Source organism: Acinonyx jubatus, chromosome D4, assembly GCF_027475565.1.
Source record: "Acinonyx jubatus isolate Ajub_Pintada_27869175 chromosome D4, VMU_Ajub_asm_v1.0, whole genome shotgun sequence".
NCBI lineage: Eukaryota > Metazoa > Chordata > Mammalia > Carnivora > Felidae > Acinonyx > Acinonyx jubatus.
The window spans coordinates 17,329,761-17,354,245 of NC_069391.1; the positions used below are offsets into that span (position 1 = coordinate 17,329,761).

Genomic DNA, 24,485 nt, shown 5'->3' on the forward strand with positions numbered 1-24,485 from the left:
GTCATCCTCTACACCAGCATTAGTGCATTTTTCCACACTTTGGAATATTTCCCCTCATATATTAGCAGCAAAAGTAAGCCCCAGGGGCGGGAGGGCTTTTCTTTTTATCTTCATAATAGCTAATCTGTACTGAGTGCTTACCCTAGGGTTGGTTTTTACATTCTGTACGTACCCCCTTGGTAAATACTTTCAGCTGCCCTATTTAAAGATGGGGAGACTGAGGGTAAGTTGTCCCAGGTCTTGCAGGGGCTGCCTAGTGGAATTAGGGTTCACTTTGGTGGTCTGGCTCCAGGGCCCTCATTCTAACCATGCTATTCTGATCATAGTGGGGGGTCGGGCTCTGAGGCCGTTTGGAATCGTTGCCCATCCCCCAACACTGAAGCAGGCCAAGAAGAGCTTCAGCAGGTGTATACTATGGGTCTCATGGGAAGAACATTTGTTCACTTAAATATCAAGCACTTAATATGTGCCTGGCACTGGGCTAGGCTCCAGGGAACAAAACAGGCAGAGATCCTTGTGTCTGTGGAGCTTACTTTGTAGTATGTGTGTGCGCATGGGACAAGTACAAGGAATTAACAAATCAGTACGTAAATAGTGAAGTTTATTAAGAGAATAGGTGGCAGGCAGGCTCATTCTTCTGAACTTGCCCTTCACGCACTACTGTCTTTGGGCGTATTTCCATCCCTTTGTTTTCTGATTCTGTAAAACAAAGGGGGAGACAAGATGTCTCATCTCTGGGCTCTGAGCTTTTGGGTGGCTCTGTGCCTCCCAATTTGCTGCTAAGGCCAGGAAGGAAGTGGATGGTGATTCCGTGAGCTTTTACTCTGGGTGGGTCCTGGGAACCAGAATGACTGGCATCTGCCTCTGGCGGGAAGTGGGGCCCTGAAAAATCATTCCTGACTGGTCACGAGCAGGGTCTGCCTGGAGATGATTTCATTAGGAGGATAAATTTAGAAATCAATTATAAGCATTCTGTCGTCTTCCTCATGTCTTCTTGTAAAGTGGCTTTTTTTTTTTTTTTTGGTAGGCCTACTATTTATTGAGGGCTTGTGTCTATGCCCGATGCTGTATTAAGCACTTTACATGCATTATCTCAATTAAGCTCGCAGCAGCTCTGTCTGAAATTGGGTTCTCCAGAAGCAGACAGTGGGATGAGAGGATGAGGACAAGTAATTTATCTGGGAGGTGGTCCCAGGAAGGTGAGGCGGGGCAGGGAAGGGGGCCAGTGAACGTGGATAGCTGAGCAGGGGACTGTCATAGGCACCTGAGCTCATTCCACTGAGGAACTCTGGGGGGGCAGATGGAACATACCCAGCCCTGTCCCAAGCTGGGGCATTTATCCTACACTCCCCATCTTTTATCAGTTAAGGGCTACTACAGGTGGAGGGCTGGGGGGACATGGGTGGAGGACATTAAAAATCCCTGGTATTTCTGGTATGCCCTACATGGGGGTTAGGAAAGTGCTGGGCAGAGAGCAGGTATCTGTGGGAGAAAGTTCTTTTGGCCTCTACCAGAAAGGGGAGTGCCAAGGAGGATGAGGGCAAGGCACAGACACCCTGTTAGGTTAGCCCCAATTATTAACCCCATTTATAGCTGAGGAAACTGAGGCTCAGAAAGATGAAGAGACAGAGATAGGGCCTCCTACATAATTTTCAGGGCCCAGTGTGAAAGGTGGGGCCCCGTGTTCAACAATTATCAAGACTTCTGGGGCACCTGGGTGACTCAGTCGGTTAAGCGTCCAACTCTTGATTTCAGCTCAGGTCACCATCTGATAGTTCCTGAGTTCGAGCCCCGTGTTGGGTTCTGTGCTGACCTTGTGGAGTCTGCTTGGGATTCTCTGTCTCCCCCTCTCTCTCTCTCTCTGCCCCTTTCCCTTTCAAAATTAAATAAATACTAAACAAATTATTAAGACTTTCAGGATGGTAACAGCAATGAAACTAATTCGTGGCAGCCTTCTAAATGCTGGGTCTGTGTGACCTCACAAATCATATACCCGGAAGCTGGGCCTCCATCAAAAGTCTCAGAGTTGGTAAGTGACACCTTAGGAGCCACCGGTCCCTCTGTCTCTCATCCGTGTCTTCTCAGCCTCCACTCAGTGGCTTCTAGTGCTATTCAGGGTAGACGCTGTGGGAAAAGACATGGGGTCGTGTTTGAGAGGCTGCTCCATTTCTTCCTAGGCAAGTCCCTTCCTCTCTCTGGGCTGCACTTGGCTCATCTGTCAAATTCAGTTGCTAATCCTGTTGCCACAGGGATGGAAGGATTGCTTTCCCTCCGGCTTTCACCCCCGTGTAGGAGAATGTTGATCAGAGGCACCTCCGTCCTCATATCTGCTTTCCTGTATCCAGGTCAGTGACCTCAGGGTGAGGATATCTCCTCTTGAAAATACAGAGCCTGTCGTAAAGCACATTGGGAAAAGGGCGTTGATCTTGGGGTCAGAAGGGCAGTCCCCGTCCAGACATTTATCGCACAGTGACCTTAGCCAAGCCACTTCACCTCTGCCAACCTTGGTTTCATTGCCTCTGGATTATGTCTTAGGGTTCATCCAGCAGTGCTTTCCTGTGCTAAACAACCAGGCTTGTGGGAATTAATTAGCCACCACACACGGTAGGTGCAGCTGCAGGAGGGGTAGTAAGAGGAATGTCTTTGGGTATCTAAGGACCCTGGCTTAGGCTGAGTGGGTGTGGATGAAATCTACATCTCTACAGCTGAAATCCTGTGTGATCGTTGCTAGTGTCTTCATTTTTCTAGGTCACATATGTACATATGCCCGTGTGTATGCGTGCATATGTATATGCACGTACATGCACACACTCATATACACGGATACACAGTGAGATATCATAACTTTATTGAGACATAGTTGTGAGGATGATGCGGGAAGATGTGTGTCTAAGACTTGAGTATAATTAATGCTCATCCTTGTGGGTAGACTTAGGGCAGGAGACGGGGTATGTTGCAGGTCATTTTGCACCTCTCTTTCTTCACTGATTTTGAAACTCATTATGCAGATATTAAAAAAAAACAACAACAACATCTGGTCAAGCTTTAACATAACCCATAGAACAGACATTGGCCCTGCTCATTCAGGAGTTCCCTGGATAGAAATGTTGTCTCTTGCCCTCGGCAGTGCTGGTGTCTTTACGGGTGCACAGAGAAGGTGCTCACTGTATGCTGTTAGAAGAAAAGAGGGATGGAGTCTGCCACCTCTTTTAAAAGAATTGTTTTAGTTTATTTGGAGACACAGAGGACAGAGACACACAGCATGAGTGGGGGAGGGGCAGAGAACGAGGGAGGAGAGAATTCCAGGCAGGCCATGCAATGTTGGTGCAGAGTGCAATGTGGGGCTCGAACCCACAAACCGTGAGATCATGACCTGAGCTAAAATCAGATGCTTAACCAACTGAGCCACCCGGGTGCCACTGAGTTGGCCATCTCTTAAAGCTGCTTCCTTCCTTCCCCATGGTCTCTTCCTGCCTTCTTCCTGACTCCTCTCTTTCTTTTGTCCCCAGACTCTCTCTCCTTCCTTGCCTCCTTATCCAGTTCCTGGTCCTTGGACCAGGTTGGGAAAACAGCTCTGCAGTGCGTTGTGCTCTTCTGTGGACCAGAACTCTTGCAAGTTCCATCTAAGAAGAGGAAGATTCCAGAGGCCATGCAGTAACACATGGTTGGCCAGCTTCTTTCCAGACTCCCCTGAGTTTAGAAAGTGCTTTGGGGCCAACTGATCTGAGTTTCGATTTCCACCCCTGCTCCTTGTTTGCCGCGCGTAGCACTTTCGACAAGGGCCTTCACTTCTTGGTAAAACAGGCTTGCGTGTAGCTCTCTTGCGAGTGGACTGAGGGTCCCATGAATTGCAGTATGTGATGGTGCCAAGCATGGTGTGTGGCTGTGCGTTTTATTAACGGGTTACTCCTGCTTCCGGATTCTCCTGCCCCTGCATTCAGGGCACTGGCTTTGGCTCCCTGGCCAGGTTTCCCAAACAGAGCTTAGAGTCAGAACCCTGTGGGAATGTCACCAGGGCCACCTGGGGCCCGCCATCAGCGAGCCTCTTTCTGCCTCTGTCTCTTTCAAGGACATCAGGCTGAACGGATGAAATAGCAATTCCGTGGAGTTTTTTTCCCCATAACAGAATCAGAAAGGATTAAGTGGATGGACAGCCCGGGAACAGAGACTGCTGTGCCCTCCTTTGGTCCACGATGGCCTGTCAGTCAGACTAGAGAAGAGGAAATAGCTTCCAGAGACTGTATGGGAGAGGATTTGATCTTTCTCTTCGAGTACAAAACCAGGCCCCTTGGAGGACAGATTCGGAGATATTCCCAGGGCTCAGAGGGGCTCGTGACATCAGTTGCGTGCCTCTTGTACGTGAGGACATACAAATGAGGGTGTAGGTATGTCCTTAGGTTTCATGTGCCAGGATCTGTAGGCGTGTGCATGCCTGAACACATACTTGGGTTTCTGCATGTGAATGTGGTCATGCACATTCACAATGTTGAACGCACATACGTGTGGGTTTGAACAGGCAAGATGGAGCACGCGTGGCCGTGAGCAGATGGGGTGAAGCAGGTGAACACACTGTGAGCAGGTGCATCTGTGAGGGTCCTGTGTAAGCCTGTAGCTGCTGTGTTATCAAGGTGTCCACGGGTCTGTGTGTGCAGGTACCGTGGGTGCCTGTTTGCACGTGTCAGGAGCACACCAGTGTGATGCAGGCACAAATGCCCTTGGTGCCAGTGTAAGGAAGGGAGCGGTTTTGCAAAATGTGCATGTGAGTCCACATTTAACACCATGTGTCTGGTCACGGTGGTGTTTGTATCCACACGTGAACACATCACTCTGTGCATTGATGCATGTGTAAGAGACTACAGGTAAACACGTGGCATTTGTGTGGCAAGGAGATGTGGATGCTTTCCTGGAAGCACACGGATGCACAGATTCGTGTGTCTGTGAGCCAGCACACTTTTGCTTTAGGAGCACAGACCTGTAAATGTGTGCTTGTCTGCCCGGGCATCTCTGCAGGTATTTCTAGGCTGTGTAGACCCGACTTCCTACATACCTATAACTCCCTGGCATGATTCTCTTATATATTCTCTAGAGATGACCTATCTAACGTGATCCTTGCTCCCAGTATCAGCAAACTTCCTGGTGCCCCCTGGAAATAGGCACACTTGCCGATCCATAAGGGCATTCTGGCAATATGATTTCTTCTAGTGTATTCCATATTGTGCAGTGGACAGGAACCAGGGTGGTGGTTAAGTTAAACCACCCATGGTCATTAAGGAGAAATATTCAGAAAAGGTAAATTGCCTGTATTGGAGATGCCTGGGACGCCAGGTAGGTGGGCCTGTCTTCTCAGTTCCCACTGTAATTATCACATGGTAGAACCAACACACGTGGGTGAGGTTCTCCTTGTAAGCATGGAGTGGGAGGCATTGCTGTCTCTGTTCTCTGATGGCTTGAGTTTCCATTAAGGTAGAGAATAAGCACTTTCCCCACCAATGGCAGTCTGGGGTACCTCCTCTCAACAGCTTCTGAGGTTGGCTGCTTCCATTTTACAGGTGAGAAAAGTGAGTTCAGAGAGGAAAGCACCTTCCCCTGGGTGACCCAGCAAGGCAGCGGTGGAGCCAGGAGGCTGCTTGTAAATGGGCAGGTGCAGTACACGTTTGTCCTTGAGGTTAAGAGCCTGGTTTCTTGGTGGCCCAGTCCCCGCCTTACTGTGTAATCTAGGACACCTCCCTGTTCTCCCTGAGTTTGGATTTTCTTGAGTCTAAACGAGAAGTGGAGATTCAGGGCAATGGTGCTTGTATGCTCCAGCCAAGGGTCTGGCGAAGTGGCAGCTCCCCAGGAACGTTTGCTGAGGTGGCTCAGTCTCAGTTTGGTTTCTGTGGTTCTGGAAGCAGAATCAGCAAGGTGAGGTGGGGGTGGGGGGCGGGGGACATAACAGTGCAGAGGTCATGACTTCTAGTCTTACACCCTGATGATATTCTGGGTTGTTAACCACAGCGCTCTGAAGAGGTCATTGGACAGTCATGGTACCCGTTCTCCGGCAATTTACAATCAAAGGCAGACCCCAGTGCTTCAGAGCAAGCAATCCCCAATGTCTCTGTTAACTGGAGTAAAAGCCATGCACTTGTGTAGCACCGGAGAGGCGGTATAGGAGTCCCAGTGTGCCGTGCTACAACCTTATTGAGCCAAGCCGGGTGCTAGGTCTCGTGCTCACATGGTACCTCAGCACTGTGTGCATGTGGATTTATTATTATCCACAAGTCATAAGGATATAGGAAAGACGAAATGAGAAAATCCGTGCAAACAGCTGGGAACAGAGCCTTGCATACAATAAGCACTTAATGAATGTCAGTCATTCTGTTAGATTCAGTGGCTACATTATAGCAGATACTGTTGAAGGCACTGGGGCACGGCCTAATCCCTGCCTTCCTGACACTCACACTCCAGTGATGATTATGACGCTATTCTCCCCAGTTTCTATAAGGAAAGTGAGATCTTGAGAAGTTGGGTGACTTCTGCCATGTTCCTCAGTTAAATAGAGTGGCAGGGGTGGGGGCGCAGGTAACCGGTTTTAGAGACCCAGCCCTGACCCTACGCTGCGGTAAGGAGCTGGGGTGTTTAAAATGGGAGGGATGTTAGCCTTTCCCTTTGAGCCATGTAGTTTTGGTTTTCCAGACATCTTATATTAGGTTGATTAGCATGAGCCATAACTATGACCGTGGCCCAGAGAATGTTTTATGCAAAGTACCTTCTCATAAATATTTCCCTTTATTTTCTGCAGTGACCTAGGGAAGGAGTCAGGAGACAAATTAGTCCTCCCATTTGACAGATGAGAAGACTGAGGTCCAGGGGTACAAATGCCTCCCGTAGGGTCACAGAGCCAAGACCAGAGTGGAATTCGTCTTTCCTGACTGTTAGCCTGGCAGTATGGGACCAGCATTCCATCATCTCACTGGGGAGTCTGGCGTTTAAATCAAATGATTAAAAAAAGAGAGAGATGTCTAGTAATGGTCACAGGAGTTCTTGTGCCCCATGCTGTTGGAGAAGGGCATGATTTGCCATCATTCAGGTGCTCACTGTTCAGGTCATGAAGGACATTGGGGACAGTCTGAGCCTTTTCCTCACTCTCCTCTGGTGCACTCAGAAAATCAAGAGGGTCCTTCCCTCCTCCCCACCTCCAGCCTGGTATCCTCATGTCCCTTGCCTGCCACAGGGCACCATCTGTGGCGGGTCTAAATTGGACTGAATGGTGTGGAATTGCAAGTCAAAAGCGTCCTGTAATCATCCCGCCACCGGCCTGGGGCTGCGCTCCATCGCAGTGTTATAAATAAGGGTAATGGAGTAGAGGTTGAATAATAATCAAGGCCACCGTGAATAGGCACGGGGCTTATTTAAGGAATATAGGGGCAGATTATGCTTCCGAAGCTGTGCAGCTGGGAGCCAGTCCATACCCACGCACTCTCTCAAATCAGGGCCATGGAGATTTTGATTAGGAGGAGATGGGGCTGAGGACGATGTGGCAGGACCCCACCTGGGGGGGGGGGAGTTTTCTGAGGCCATGCCTTCTGTTCTGCACATGCCCACTGAGCACCTACTCTGAGTTGGGTGTTAGGGAGATAGCAGGCAGCAAGGGAGAGCAGGCCTTTCATTTTAAGAAGCTTGGAGACTCAGGGAGCAGAGGGTAGGTGAGGTGTGAAATAACCAAAGCAGTGATTACAATACAGTGTGATAAGCACAGCAGTGAAAGGATGAGGGGCTCCCGACCCCAGCATTGGGGGCAGGGAGGCTTCACAAAGGGAGTGACATTGAGTTGTTCTTCCAGGTATCTGTGGCTGTGTAACAAAACACCCAAAACTTAATGGCTTACAGTGGGTTTTTAGCTCATAATTACGTGGGGCTGGTGGTTTGGGCTGAGCTTAGTTGAGCTAAGTTCTTCTGCTGGCCTTGGCAGATCTCTGCCAGGCTTTCTCATGTGTCTGTGGTCAGCTGGCGGTTTTTCCAGGAGCTGATGGTCCGGGAAGGCTTCTCTCCACCTGGGAAAATGGGCTGTGTTTCCCTTATCACCCAGCATGTTATCCCACGCTCCATCACATGGCAGTTTGAGGGCTTCCAAGTACGGCAAGAGAGAGCAAACCCTGACACTTTTCAAGTCCCTGCTTGTGTCATATTTGGCATTGTCTTTTTGGCCAAAGAAAGTCCGGCAGCCAACTCTGATTCGAAGGGAAGAGGGATAGACTCACCTCTTGATGGGGATCTGCAGTGTCACATTGCACAGGTGTAGACGTGAGGGGATGAATTGTTGACTGTTGGGTCTACTTACAGCTGAGTCCTGAAGATCCATAGGCAACAAAGAACGAAAACAGCCTTGGGAGAGGGAAGCGCGTGAACAAGAGCATGGGGGCATGCTTCTATAGGCAGGGCAATGGGGAGGGAATGACGCAATTGGAGACCTAGGCAAGGCACAGGACGCTGACTGGTCGTGAGTTGGCCACATCACATGCCATGTGATGCAAGTTGGGGCAAGTTGGGGCTGTTCGGATAGATGCTGCAGGTGTTCTGTGGTGGGATAGGGGTGAGGTTAGGGGACAGGTGGACCCATATATTCTTAGGCTTCACCTGGTTCTTCCCACTTCTGGGTCTCAATGTCTCTAAGTAACTTTTCCACCCACTGTGTCTCAGTATTCCCATCTGTGAAATTGGAGTTGGAAGTCTCACCCTCTTGGACCTTGATTTGAATCTTGCATTGGCCCATAGTTATCAAGCACCTGCTATTAAAAAGAAGGCTGAGCTACTAAGAGGGAAATAGAGGAGATAATAGTCACTCTTGGCCCAGAAGAGTCTCATGAGCTAGCAAAGGAAATGAGAATTGCAGACTGGTGAGGTTAGTGAACCAGGGAATGGAGTAGAAACGTGCCAGAGGAGCTTAGAGCTCAGAGGAGGGAGAGGGCATCTTGGACAGGGCTTTTCGGAGGGGTCATCTCAGCGAGATTTTGAAGGGGGATGATGTCTGTGTTGCAGAAGGAGAGGTTCGGGCATTTCAGGCAGGAAGTGCAGTGTGGACGAGAACGGAGAGGCCGTGATGCTGCTCAGGGCCAGTGGACTGTGGTGCGGATACAGAGGCAACGGGTGGCCAGCGTCTGGCACTGGGATGAATTAATCAAGTGAAGGGATTCCTTCATGTCCAGCTCTCCCACCCTACTGCAAATAGCTGGTGGAGTCAGGGGCAGGTATGTTCACCCTCTTCGCTTCTGTTCGGTTGTGGGATTTTACAGGTTTCCTTCTTCTTCCCTTGGCCACAACATTGCGTGGTACCATGCTCTCCTGACACATTATGTTTTATTACCTGTCAGGGGTGAGTCCAAGCCTGTGGCTCTCAGATGGGGAACCTCTGGATTGAGGTAAGGAGGTTGGGGATTGACAAGTCAGACTCAGCAACAGAGGCCTAAGGAGCCATCGTGGTAGCATCTTTAGGCCGGGTGGAGGGAGCGCTGGAGTTACAGGGAATTTTACACCCTCCCTCCTTAGTGGTAAACCACTTTTAGGAGCCAGGTAGACTCCACCTTTTGTAAAGCTCTGTCCTGCCCCCTCCCCAAATCTTTGTCTCAAGGCCCCTTATAATCCTTGAAGAGCATTGCATTATGAGGCTGTGGAATTCAGGGCAAGTTGCTACCTCTCTATGGTCCCCATTTCCTGGTCAGTAAAATGGTGGATTAGATCATCGATCTCCATCACTTGGTACTCGTTTGTATGTGAGGTTTTCTGCGATTCCAGGTCATAGCCAGTAGAGGTGACTTGAAAAGGGTGTGTGGGGGGGTGTGGATTCTAGGGACTAGGCCACAGGGTCGTGGACACAATTTCCAAGTGAAGCGGGACGCTTAACCTCTGCCTCCTCCTTCTCTGTATTCTGTACTGTGCCGTCCCCCACTGCTCTCGAAACAACCTGATTCTTGTCTTGACAGTGGTGAGATAGGCAGAGTGACGAGAAGACAGACAGCTGTCAGGGAATTTGCAGGTGCTGAATGCAGTGCTGGCTCCTTCAAACAGGCATCTTTCTTAATTCTCGGGACATTTGTTAAAGATCGCCTTTTTTGGGGCGCCTGGGTGGCGCAGTCGGTTAAGCGTCCGACTTCAGCCAGGTCACGATCTCGCGGTCCGTGAGTTCGAGCCCCGCGTCAGGCTCTGGGCTGATGGCTCAGAGCCTGGAGCCTGTTTCCGATTCTGTGTCTCCCTCTCTCTCTGCCCCTCCCCCGTTCATGCTCTGTCTCTCTCTGTCCCAAAAATAAATAAAAAACGTTGAAAAAAAATTAAAAAAAAAAGATTGCCTTTTTTAAAAAAAATAGATCATTTATTAATTTATTTCCTTAGAGAGCCTGTGAGAGCAGGGGAGGGGCAGAGGGAGAGGGAGAATCCCAAGCAGGTTCCCGCTGTCAGTACAGAGCCCAGCAGGGAGCTTGATCCCACTAACCATGAGATCATGACCTCAGCTGAAATAAAGAGTTGACGCTCAACTGACTGAGCCACCAGGTGCCCCAGAGGTTGCTTTTATGACTCTCATTTTCCATAGGAGGCAAGTGACGCTTAGGGAGATAAACCTAACTTACTAAAGGTCGCTCAGCAGGAAGGAGCAAAGTGGTTTTAAAAATTTACTTCACCCCAAGACAGAACGCTTCATATACCTCTCCCAGGAGAGATTTTCATTTTAAAAACAGAGGGCTCAACAGCAACACTTCACCCCGCAAATGACTCCATCATGACGGGATATATGGACAGAGCACCTGGCTGACTCGGAGGTGCTGTCCTGGTACTCCTGGCATACCCCCGGTGTGGACTTGGTCCCTCCATCTTTTTACTCAAATATGCAAACTCCTTTTCTCAGCCCAGTTAGGACAGTGGGGAGAACACTGGATTTGGAATCAAGAAACCAGAGCTTGAATTCCCGCTCTGCCATGCTCTAGAGGGAAGATCTTGGGAGCATCCAGTCACCTGTTGAGTCCTCGGGTAGCACAGCTGAACAATGGATGTCCTACTCTCTCCTTTATTTATGTGGGTTTCCCGCCCCTAGCTGAGTGCCTGGCACACAAGAGTGGGTGTTGGTGAAAGTTAGTCCCTGTCCCCATTCTTTGGGCTCCCTCTCCACATCCATTTGCAATGTTGTGAAATAGGGGAGGGAGAGAAAAAAATTCATTGATTGTTTGGATGCATTAAGCAAAGAAAGGAAAAGAAAGAAAGAGAGAGCAAATACACAGAGAAACCAAGAGCAAATAGTGAAGCTAAATGACAAAGAAAGACCAGGTGAAAAAATGCAGCAAGGGAGGGAGGTAAATGCTTCAGGAGAGAGTAACCAGGAGTAATAAGATTCAGTTCTGTCAACTATCCATCTATTTTCAAATAGAATCTGAAATGATGTGCTTTTCTCCCTTGCCAATAACTCTTAATTCTCTTCCTCTCCCTTATTTACCTGGGTATAACTATATTATTTATCTCCACTGGGTGGCCAGGGAAAGCAGGTTTTTGTTTTTTTGTTTTTGTTTTTGTTTTTTGTTTTTGCCAAAGACACAGTTCTCCAAGGAATTGAGAGGGGCAGATTGGGGGCAAAGGCATAGATGAGCTGACACATGGGGGTGAGGAAGGAGAGGGTCTGAGGTACTCCTGGGGTGTCCTCGTCCAAGTGCTGTTCCCGTGGCTGCATCCCTGCCCCTGCTGTCTCTCCATCTTCTACCCCCTATTCCCCCTACCCTGCCGAGGTGAACTCCCAATCCACGTACCTCAGTGATGCATCCTGTGGGCATTTAACCTGGTCTGACCTCAGGATCGCTTAGACTTATAAAATGTCCAGATTATAGACTCTGCCTGCTTACCTTGTCCAGACCCCTGATAAATGAGGAGCATTAAGTCACCCCTCACATACATTCCTGTGACACCCTGTGCATGCTCTCTCGTGACTGGTACAACAGGATTGTCACTTTCATTGATTTTCCTTTTCCTGCTCTCCTAGATTGTGATTTTCTTGAGGGCAGGGAACTCCTGAAATGTGCGTTGAGTGACGCATTTATTCAACAAACATTTGTTGGGCACCTACTGCATGCTAAGGACTGAGGACAGCAGTTACCTAGACAGACGCAATCTTGTACCAAGAATGAATGAATGAATAATTAATATATAAATGGATGAGGGGCGCCTGGGTGGCTCAGTCGGTTGAGTGTCTGACTTTGGCTCAGGTCATGATCTCACAGCTTGTGAATTTGAGCCCCATGTCGGGCTCTGTGCTGACGGCTCAAAGCCTGGAGCCTGCTTCTGCTTCTGTGTCTCCCTCTCTCTCTGCCCCTAACCCACTCGCATTCTGTCTGTCTCTCTCAAAAATAAACAAACATTAAATATATATATATATACGTATATATATATATATATATATATATATATATATATATATATATACACATATAAATGAATGAAACTGAAGCAAGAGGAAAATATGGCCATTGTTGCTGGATAGTGGCCATGGAGGAACATTCATCTGGAATGGAAGGCAGCAATCAAATTGGTCTTTTTTACCTGATCTGTGGGACCTGGCACTGAGCCTGATTTACCTAATCTGTGGGACCTAGCACTGTGCCTGACACATTTTAGACAGTCATAAGATATTTATGGAGGCTATATATTTTTTTAATAATTTTATTTTAAGTAACTTCTACTGCGCCTAATGTGGGACTTGAACTGACAACCCTGAGATCAAGAGTCACATGCTCTACCGACTGAGCCAGCTGGGTGCCCCGTGGAAGCTATATTCTGGAATGATGGGGGCAATGATGGCATTTGCTTTTAGGACTGAGATTTTCGAGATTTCTAAGCATATTGCTAGGCATGGCTTTGTTTTCTCTTAATTCTGTGTCAGGTGTGATATAAGTAGGATAGTAGGTGACCCTTCCCACCACACACACACTTTACAAATAAAGAAAGAAAATCATAGAGGCTTTCTGACTTGTCCTCAGGTAAACTAGCTAGTTGGTGGAGAAGTATCACGCAAACCTCAGCATGTGACTCCAGATTCAGTGTTCTTTTCACAAATCCAGACTGTGTGATTATCGATTAGGTTACAAAGACGAGGATCTATCCATCCATCCACCCATTCATCAGCCATCCATTTATCCTGTCATTTTAATTTATGGTATTTGGAGAGCTTCATTTACCTTCCAACTAGGGCTTGATCTGATTGTATGAAGGAGTCCCAAGTGGGGCCTCATACTCGTTATTCTTCTGGGAGATAGCCCATAGGTAAAGGCAGCCCCTTCTTTACTTTCCTCTCTGCAGACTTGCTATATCCTTCTGTTCCCTCTGCACTGATGACCCTCTGCTTTTTCTGCTGGTTTCCTCCCACTACCCCCTTTTGCATCTGCAATCCTGTCTTTTTGCCTTTGTGCCATTCATCCATTTACAGTGCCCTCTGCCACACGGCCACTTGTTGAAATCTTGCCCATCCTTTAAGGCTCCTCCGCAAAGAAACTTTCTAGATCCAGCCAGAAGTCATCTCCTCTCCTTTAAGCTTTCTACTTTGATTTATAGTTATTTATAGCATGCTTTTTCTCCATTCCTTGGCCCAAGCTCCCGAGGATAGAGTTCCTCAATGCCAGATCTCAGAAAAGGTTGGTTGACTAAATGAATCTTTAAAGTGAGCATGTATCTGCCTCTAGCAGATGCAGAGGTAATATATATTCAATGTAGAAAATGTAGAGGAAAATGAATCAGATCATGATTAAAATCACCTCCAATCCCACCATTTAAAGAGCACTATTCTTGATGTTGCAGTGTATTTTGTTGCAATATATTTCTTCCTAGCCGTATACACGCATACTTATGTCTAAACAGAATCATAAGATTATCTATTTTCTGTATAAACTTCTTGTCTGTCTCCATCAGAAATGCAAACACCCTGGACGTTTGAAGGCTTTCTCTTCATTTGCATTCTCCAGGGCGCCTAAACTTGAGCCAGATGTTAAGTAAATTTCTGTAGTGTCGTTATATGGGAATCAAGCCATCGCTGCTGTCCTCAGTTGGCATTTCTTCTCTCCGTCCTCTCCGTGCCCATTTGAACTCAGATACGGGGACAGCTCAGTTCAACTCAACACACATGTTTGTGGAGCCTTCTGCCCTGCATTTGGCCACTGTCTCAGGCACTCAGGTACACAAATGGCTCTGAAGTGTCCCTGTACTAGTGTCCAATAAGAGAGAGGTCAGCTGTATAAACACATTTTAACATAGGTAAATACCAAATGCTGCATAGATAAATAGCAAAGACCAAGACAGTGGTAAAATAGGATGCTGTAATTATGTGTGTGAAGTAATATGTAACAAATGTAACTGGAATGCTTACTGAGGATCCAGATTAAGGTTAAAAACTATTTTGCGCTATTTTATTTAATTCTCAAAATAACTCTATGAGGTGTTTTATTTATTTCCATAATAGCAGAAAAATAGCTCTATTTCTATAATAGCAGGTGCTATTATTATCCTCATTTGACAGATGAAGAAACTGAGGCACAAATAAGGTAAAAAGTTTATCCAAAGACCCCCAGCTTGAGCACAGGGGAGCTGTTGTTCAAATTCAAGCAGTTGGTCTCTCAGGGTCTATGATATTATATAGCATGCAATACTTCCTCTTTATAGAAGCGTAAAGGAACTTCTAGCTCATATGGGGGTCATGGAAATCTTCCAGAGCAGGGGATAGGGTTGTGTAGGAAAGGCTCTCCCAGACTCTGAAGAAGCATTTTTAGTCGAGGCAACGAAATGATGTGTTATAAAATTAAACTGATTTCTCTTGGCCTTAAAAAAAAGGCATCTTCAAAGACATTGAATTAGGAAAGAGTATACTATATGTGGAGATTACCTAAATATTTGATCAGATTTAATGTGTAAGTGCAGGGAAAGGGGTGAAGAGGGGTAAGGCAGAGGAGAAATTCAGGTGCTGGGCTCATGAAATTAGGTTTTATCCTGAGGGGAATCAGGAGCCATTGAAAGATTTTGAGCAAGGGAATGATGTGGTCAGATTTATAAGTTGGAAATTTAATCCTGGTAGCTATTTGCATGATGGTTGGAAGGAAGCCTGGAGGTAGGCATACCAGTTGGGGCCTTCTAGGTAGTCGCCACTGACTCCCTAAGATCCACTCTTCACCCTTTCCTCCTTGCTGAGGGCCCTGGAAGACTGACCTGTATGAGTTGCTCCGCCTTGGGTGTTTGGTTGGAATTGGCCCATGGAAGGCACCTGCAAGAGATTAGCAGGTAGAAGGAGAGTGAGGTTGGAGCATTTATTACCCCACCACTCCCATGATGGGCCATGCCTTGTCAGTAGCTGGGTTATTCTACTGAAGGCCACAACTCCTGTCTGGCAACCCTTTCCTACAACTGTGGCTGTTTCATGGTTTTATAAATACCCCTCCCCTTGCCCCTTTGGGCCTAGGGTGGTGACAGCTCCTTGCTGTTGTCAACCTTGAGGTGCTTTATCACTGGTTTACCTTAATCCTGTCTGTGTTGATTAATTTTATGCAATTTGACTTTGTTTAGAGGATGTCCAGAGAGCTGGTAAAACATTATTTCTGGATGTGTCTCTGAGCGTGTTTCTAGAAGAGACTAACATTTGAATCCGTAGACCAAGGAAAGGAGAAAGGCCTTTATCAATGCAGGCATCGCTCAACCTGTTGAGGGCTTGAACAGAACCAAAAGGTAGAGGAAGGACAATTTGCTCTCTGCTTGAACCAGGATACCCCATCTTCTCCAGCCCTTGGGCATTAGCCCTTCCAGTTCTTGGGCCTTTGGACTCAGACTCAGAGATTTACACCATTGGCTCCCTCGGTTCTCAGGACTTTGGGTTTAGACTGGACTGTGCCACTAGCTCTCCTTCTTGAAGTTGGCAGATTTGGGACTTCTTAGCCTCCATAACCATAGAAACGAACCCTTCGTAATAAGTCTTTTTCTCTTATATAAATATATGTATATCCTGTTGCTTCTATTTCTCTGGAGGACCCTGACTAATATACTTCCAAAGTCTTTGTAAACAGTCCCTTCTCAGCGACCTTACTGAGTGTGTCTTCTCTTCTGTGATAAGACCCTGACTGGCACAAGGCCATTTGAAGTATTCCACAAGAGAGACGATAAAGGTCTGCATTAAGGCAACCATTGTAGACATGAAAGGAAGGGCGTGTGTTTGAGATACATTTCCTAAGCACTCAGCAGGACTTGCTGTGTAGAGATGACCCACCACCGCCCCCATGAATTTTGGGACAGCTAATGGCAAGGATGATGGAAGTTAACATCTCTACCTTTCTCAACTCTTTGTACCTAGGCAGTGAGTTCATCTCACGTAATGTCTGCCTTCCCTCAGCGAAGCAAAGACCATTTGCAAACTCATCAGAAGCGCTCTCTGGCCTTCTGCGAATAATCTGCTGGAGGGTCAGCTGGAGCTGTGGAATCTGACGGAGGGTTAGTTAGCCACTTGGGAGATGTTACCAAGATGGCTGGTGATCAGAAGAGCTGCTTATTTTCATAATGACCTTCAGGAATTAAATAAAAATACAATGAGTGCCATAGATTAGGAAGAACAAGCCAATTAAAAGCACAACACGCCTTCGGGAATTTTTATTTCTTTTCCAGGAGGCTGAAAGGCATCTGTGGCTGCTGAGGCAGGATGGCGGTCTACCCAGAATCACTGATGAAGGCTGATCCGCTCACTTGGCTTTAGCGGGGTGGTTGAGGGGATTTGAGCCTATTGAATATTTCACGAGTTGCAGCCCATGGGGGGAGAACAGAGAAAGGTGAAAAGGCAATCCCTGTGTTTCTTTATGATTCCAATATAAAACCAGGCTATCCGAGGTGGGAGGGAGGCAGGTAGTGGAGTCAGCCCACCGCCGGAAGGCATGGCACACCAATTCTCCTACTTTAATATCTGCTGTTTCGTTTTATATTCATCATGTCAGCATAATCTGCCTTTATGGGAATCGTCTTGGTTCCCAACCAAATGCGTTTAGTCCCCCTTTTGCTTTAAGTTTGATTGTAATGTGACTTGAAGACTTCAATGAAATGTTTATATGGAAGGACTAGGGGAAGAGGTTGGGGAAAATGCAATTGGAAAATCAATCAGCGGGGAATTTCAGGAGCTGGCCTTGGTTATGCTAGTATTTCTTTGACCTGTTTTTAATGGACACAGGACTGGCGCTCTGATCAAGTGTACTTTGCTGATTCCCGACCGCATGCAGAAGAGAGTACACTGTGTCGCTAGGGACTCAAAGCCCTTAACCCTGTGTCTGAAGTACATTTCCAGCTGACATCCCACCACACTCCTACTAGCACATGCGGTGTTAGTACCCTGAAATACCCAACTGCCCAGCCTATCTCCATGCCTCCTCTCTCTGAAGGCCAACAATATTTGCCCATTCTTTGCAACGTTCATGTCACCATGTTTTTAGAGTGGCTCCTTGTCTCTAAGCTAGGAGAGTCCTGTCCCACCTTCAGATTCCCAGTGGAGCTTACTTACTCTTTCTTTAATACTCTAGTGAGGTTAAACTCTACCTCCGTAATCTTATTATGGATATGTGTGTGTGCATGTATTCATCATTGGCAATTCAGTAATTTTTTCTTGAGCACTTGTTATGCGTGGCGCACTTTTAAAAGTACATGAGATATGGCAGGAAATCCCTGCTCTCCTGGAGAGGCAGGCATTAAATACATGTTTAAGAAAATGCATAGGATTGGGGCTCCTGGGTGGCTCTGTTGGTTTAGCATCCGACTCTTGATTTTGGCTCAGGTCATGATCTCGCAGTTTGTGGGATTGAGCCCCATGTCAGGCTCTGTGCTATCAGCGTGGAGCCTACTTGGGATTCTCTGTCTCCCTGCCCCTCCCCCACTAGCGCTCATGTATGCTCTCTCTCTCAAATAGATAAACTTAGAAAATGCACAAGATTAATTCAAATAGTGATAAGTGCTATAACAAGTTTTTGTAAAGGGGATACCAGAGAGTGTGATGTGTGTAGAGAGAACTTTAGCTAAAACTGGCAGAGCCTCTCTGAACAGGTGTCACTTGGTCAGGGAGACTAACACCGAGGAGAAAGTGGTTTGCAGGGTCTGGGAGGAGAGTTCCAGACAGACAGGAGAAAGAGTCCTTCTTTCCTGAGACAAGAGTAAGAGTAAGCCTGGTCTGTTTGAGTAACGGTTGTAAGTTTGCAGGGCTGGAGCACATGAGGAGGGGATCAGTCAGAGTAATGCGCAGATTCTGGGCCACAATAAATGGAGAGTGTGTGCATGTGTGGGCAGGGAGATGCCAGATGGGCAGTGGGTAGAATTTCTGCCACTAAAGAAAGGACTGAGCTTCCTGAAGGCAAGATTATGCCTCATTTCATTCCATGTTCTGAACTACTAAAGTACTCACAATTGAGTAGGCCCTCAATAAAGTGTGTTGAATGAGTGAATAAACAAACACAAGCATGAATGAATGGATGAGTGAGTGAACGAATGCATGAGGGAATGAATGATCAGGCCTTCTGCTTCCGCCAAGGTGGTTTTCTCTTTGAGGCTCCATGGCCCTCCTCCCCGCCTCAGCAACAGTTTCCTTCCTTTGTAATAGAGTGAGTCCAGAGCTGATCTCTGTGATTCAATATTTACTGTGTTTCACACACTGTTATTATCATTTAACGTTTACTGTCTGCTGACTGTGCACTCATCGCTGTAGCAAACAAAGAGCTCAATCTAGTTTTGGTTCATGGGCTAATTTAGTCAAGGAAAAGGAGATGTTGTAAGAGCTACCGGCATAGTAGAAATTGTGTGGACTGGAAGTCCACTGGGTCCATCTGGGCATACATTCACCAGTGGCCTTAAGTGAGTGACTCACCCTCTGTGACCCTCCGTTTCCTAATCTGAACGTGAGGAGGACAGGCTTCTTCAATGGTGGGATTTTGAGCACAGGCTGGGGAGGGAGAGCTCCAGGAGTGAAGAGTGCAGATTTTAGCCAGCCCTCCTTCACTGACTCTGCCTCCCCTGTCCCAGGCTGTGTCAATCAGATGTGGCACTGTAAGTGCCTGGCGGTCCATTGGCACAGGGGTCCTTTTTTTCTGGAGCTGCTGAATGAGAGGCAGCCATTTCCAGAGGCAGCTTGTAGCCGTGGGTTCTCTGGGCCTCTGGTTATAGGTTTTAATGCCCTGGGAGAAATACGAGTGAGGTACTGAGCAAGGCCATTTACCATGTCTTCACCTTGCTTCGGCCCAGCTGGCTGGCTGCCAGAGATGTTGCTGCCAGGGCTTCGGGTGCTGAGGCCAGGAGGTGGGGCGGTGTGTGGAGAGAAGGTGCTGGGAAGAGGCCCACTTCACAGACTGGCCACCCAGCCAGCCTCTCCCGTGGCGCCCCACAGTGAGCTCTTAGGGTCCTTGTGATGGTCTCCAGCCCTGCTCAACTCTTAGTGCATCCCAGGTAGGTTTTCACTTGGACTTGTAACCTCCTATGTTCTGGCCACCTTGTCTTTTACTTGGAATGAGGTGGGAGGCTGTTGACGGTTTGGCGCTGAGGGCTGATGGGAGCTAACAGGTTCTGGCAGGGCTCCTCTGGTTTCTGTGTGGGAATGGACAGAAGAGCAGAGAGGCAAGAACGGAGTCCAGTTAGGAAGAGCTTGTAGTAAGTCAGGCAAGAGAGGGTGGTACCTTGGCCCAGGTGGTTGCAAGAGAGGAGCCAAGAAGGGAAGGGACTTTGGGGTGGCTTTTGAAGGATTTCCTGGTGGACTGGAGGAGGAGAGGGAAAGAAAGCAAGCAGTCAAGGATGTCTCAAGGATTTTTTTTCAGAGCAGCTGAAGGGTAAATTAGATCCTGTGCCTGTTAATAATAATAATGATAATAAATATTAATAGCTAACTTTTTATAGCACTTATGAAGTGCCAGATGCTCTTCCCTAAGGACTGTTGGTTGTGAACCTCAAGGAGTTAGTCTATGGGGGGTGGACGATGCAAGAATAATTCAGTAGAATTTGGTGAGCAAACATCTCTTCAAGGTGACTCTGTTTCCTTCAGTGTCGCCAGACTTGGCGGGGGTTGTAGTGGGGCATAGGGAGAGCTGACTGGAAACGAAGTTCTAACTCTGTTTCCCCACCAACCCTCCTTAAGTGTGTGTGTGTGTCTACACACACACGTATATGAGGTCTTTGGTGACTATGGGAATACGACTCCTAGGTCAGCTCTGTAGTGCAGAGCTCCAAGCTTCAGACATCATTACAGCTACTTGTCTACGATGGAGTGTTTTCGTCTCCTATGGTAACCCTCGCTTGAATGAAGTCCTGGAACCCTAGCAACCTTCCCCTTTCTTCATAAGATACCCTGATAGGCCTTTGTCCTTCTAGGACATTTCCAGGGACATATTCCCTCTAGTAGGCAACATTATGAAAAGATTGTATGATCTTGGTACAAGGACACTTCTTTTAAGTAATCTCTACACTGAAACGGGAGCTCAAACTCACAACCCCAAGTTCGAGAGTCGCATGTTCTACTGCCTGAGCCAGCCAGGTGCCTCCAGTGCAAGGACACTTCCTGAAAGCTAATGCTGTCACCCTTCTTATTTAATAAGAGGCTATGTTGGTACTGAATGGAAGTACTATTAAAATAATAATTAAGAGGTCAGGTGACTGTAGCTTGCTAGGAGGTTCTAACTTCCCCTTGGTCATGGGAGAACATTAGTGTAGGGCAGTGACTTTTGAAGTATTTTTAAGTCATGGAAACTTTGTGCCAACACTCCCTTGCTGGGGGTGCAGTATATACACTAGCAAAAAATGGGGCTTCTCTGACTGAAGCAGGAGAAATAGGCTCAGAACAACCCCTTTGCCAAGCTCCTTTCCTATAAAGAGTAATTCTGAGGCACCCAGGCTGGGCCACATGTTCTCTTGGGCCTTTCCAGCTCCGGGGTTCTGCAGTGATGCCCTGACGCTTCCAACTCAGCTTTTAAAGAATTCACACTCTAAACCCCTGCTCTTCTCATGGATGGAGATGTCTTCCCTTCATCGTCTTCTAGTTCCATGGCCTCAGGAGAATGTGAACTCTTGAATCTCTTGCTTAGATTGATTCTGCTCACTTTGATTGAATGGACTGAATTGCCTTATCATGGATGGTGCTATACACAAGGACCCCAGACAGACTGGGTTCAAATTCTGTCTCTTACACTTTGTGGCTTGGGGAGATTCTTGGCCACAGTTGACCACGTACAAATGGAAGCGATGGTGTCCGGCTCATAGATTTGATGGATGGAAAGGCATCCAAAGTAGGTGCCTTCTGATCTCCTGAACATGTGTGGCTCTTTCCCTCCCTGGAAAACCAAGGCCCAGGCAATGCCGCTCACCCAGCGCCTTTGGTCTTATCTTACAGAGATGTCTGGCACCGCGGCGGACATCTCGCTGGTGCACTGGAGACAGCAATGGCTCGAGAATGGCACCTTGTATTTCCACGTCTCCATGAGCAGTGCCGGGCAGCTGGCCCGGGCCACGGCGCCCACGCTCCAGGAGCCTTCAGAGATTGTAGAGGAGCAGATGCACATTCTCCACATTTCTGTGATGGTGAGTGAGGGGGAATGCCGTAAGGTGCTAGGGGATGGAGAGGGTGAGTTGGGGAGACTGTGGAGGGAGGCAGGGGTTGCCAGTGGCAGGTGGAAGAGAATTGGCTGAGTGCAAGAGGTTAGAATGATAAGCAGAAGGTCAGGTGGATTCTGTGGTGTCACTTGGACTGATGCATACCCATCCATCATCTGTCAGCTGTGACAAACTAATTGTGCTTCAGAGAAGAGAATAAAGGGTCTCCAGCTCCTTGGCCTTTTGGCCGACATCTCTGGGAATAGCTGTTTAACATCTGTCACGTGCTTGGCCTGTTCCACCGAGGGCTGAGGTTCAGTGCTCCAAAATACAACTGGCCTTTCCAGGAATGATTGAACAAACAAAATCGGAACAGAATTGGAGCAGGGCTGCCCTTTCCCAAGTGCCTTTCATAGGCCAGGTGCTTTGACCGTCACAATACCCTCTGCAGTGTAGATTGTACATGGTGACCCTTGGCGCTGGGCTAGGCTTAGCCATAGTCACACATCGAAGCCCCTCCATTACCCTCCTGTTGTAGTTGTGAATACTGAGTCGCGGCGGCAGAGAAACTTTACCCAAGGTCACATAGCTAGTAAGAGACAGAGATGCTCTTGGGCACTCGAACCCCTAAGCATGTCTGACTACAAAGCCTGAACTATGTCCTCCACACTATTTCTCTCAGTGCAAGAATTTATTGACTGTCCAAGCGTGTGTCAAGCACTGTGCAGGGCACATTTAAGGACATTATCTCATTGCATTCCCACCAAGAATGCGTGGAGTCAGGCATGTCACCTCCATGTGAGAGATGAAGTTACGGGCACAGAGAGGTGAAGTGGCCTTCCATCTCTGTCGGCCCTATGACCTGGAGCTCTTGGAGTCTGCTCTCTCTTCAGAGAAGGCTGTTAGGGCTTAAATCACTTGAATGGTGGTCTAAAATGTATGTAGGCTCATATTAATGGTTTCTTCAAAAAGCTGTAGTTAATGGCCCTGCATGGTAGATAGGAAAAAACAAATTCATTATGCAGAATGTACAGGGTCTAATTGGCTCAAGAAGAGATCTGATAATAGCTACAAGTGACATCTCCCTAGTGCTTTTCACTCTTCAAGCCATTATTTTCTCTTGTAGCACGGCTCTGCCGAATGCATAAGGATAGGAAATGTGATTCCCAATCTACACGTGAGAAAGGTATGGCTCAGAGAGGTGAAGAATTTGGCATAAGGCCACTCAGCAAAGCAGCACTACTGTGCACTCCTGTATTTTCCATTCAACAGTCAGAAACATTTATTGAGAATCTGTACTGGGGACAGACCTTTGCTCTTGGTCTCCAGTCTCCTGGTTCCTCTTCACCTAACACTGTGCATTAGACATTCTCATTAGGGCTGAGTAAGAGCTTGGAAGTTTTCTCTTTTTGGAAAAACACACACATACCCCAGCCAGACAGCAGTGTTAATTTTGGACCTAACGCATGCTTATCACGTGGAAAAACAAATCAAGGCCTTTGTGTTATTCACGGAATGAGTGCGATAGACTTTTCCCATATATATATTTTGCAAATGATGCAGCCACATGCCAAGCCAAGTGAGTGCCTGCATGCTAACTTTGGGGTGCAAGTGTTTCAGGGTACTTGCTCAAGAGTTCACGGGGCATGGGACACCATCTGATGCTAAGAAGACTCGAGGGGGCGTGACTTACTTTTTTCATGTTGGAGAGTGAGACTCCGTTTTTGATTAATATTTATTAAGCATTTTCTGGATTTGGCCTCACGTTTACTTGTCTACATCCTTCCCATAGCCCAGTAACCTAGATGGTATAATCTCAATTATAAATGAGCCCTGAATGGACGTTCTCTGCTTCCAGGTTCAGTGTTACTTCCACTAAATCACACTCTGTCTCCAAGGACTGTAGGTGTTCTTCACCTTTTTATTCTGCTCAGTGAGTTCAGCTTGGAAAGGAGAACTCATCAAGACCCACACGAATCTGGAATTCAAGATGTGGCTGGCAGAGTAGGCCCTGTGGAGGTTGGCACAATCCAGATCTTCCCTGCCCTCACACTAATGTGGCCCAAGGCTACCACCTTGTGGTCCCGCCAGTTCTTTTCCATCTTCAGGGCTCCAAAATCTGGATCTTTCCTGTCCTCACCTTACTACCTCTTCAGGAGATAGAGTCATGTCCAGGAAACCTTGAACCCCAAGGCATTTGTTGATGGCAGCCCGGCTTCTCTGAGGTGAGGTAGGGTGACGTGGAGGTTCATAATAAGCACAGGTTCCAGAGCCCGAGTGCCTGGGTGTAAAGTCCTGCTGTGCCGCTTACCACTCTGGATGATTTTGGACAAAGTTTTAAATTCCTCTGTGCCTTGTTTTTGTCATCTGTAAATGAGGCTTCCACCAATACTTACTGTGTACGTACACCGAGCACTTGTATCAGAGGGCTTGGCACCTAAGACCATTAGCTCTTATTCTTAGGGGCTCGCTCTTTCTTTCTTTCTTTCTTTCTTTCTTTCTTTCTTTCTTTCTTTCTCTCTCTCTCTCTCTCTCTCTCTCTCTCTCTCCCTCTCCCTCTCTCCCTCTCTCTCTCTCCCCTTCTTTCTTTCTTTCTTTCTTTCTTTCTTTCTTTCTTTCTTTCTTTCTTTCTTTCTTTCTTTCTTTCTTTCTTTCTTTTATGAAATTTACTGTCAAATTGGTTTCCATACAACACCCAGTGCTCATCCCAACAGGTGCCCTCCTCAATGCCCATCACCCACCCTCCCCTCCCTCCCACCCCCCATCAACCCTCAGTTTGTTCTCAGTTTTTAAGAGTCTCTTATGGTTTGCCTCCTTCCCTCTCTAACTTTTTTTTCCTTCCCCTCCCCCATGGTCTTCTGTCAAGTTTCTCAGGATCCACATAAGAGTGAAAACATATGGTATCTGTCTTT

The 24,485-nt window shown here is 47.4% G+C and overlaps 1 protein-coding gene across 4 annotated transcripts in view; it reads left to right on the forward strand.

The window, feature by feature from the left end:
* ASTN2 (astrotactin 2) overlaps positions 1 to 24,485 on the forward strand; it is an 873,140-nt gene that overhangs the window by 104,863 nt on the left and 743,792 nt on the right. For all 4 annotated transcript variants that reach the window (XM_027034940.2, XM_027034941.2, XM_027034944.2 and 1 more), the window contains exon 2: positions 21,374 to 21,561. In XM_027034940.2, coding sequence (XP_026890741.1) covers positions 21,374 to 21,561 — 188 coding nt within the window. The remainder of the gene's footprint in view (positions 1 to 21,373; positions 21,562 to 24,485) is intronic.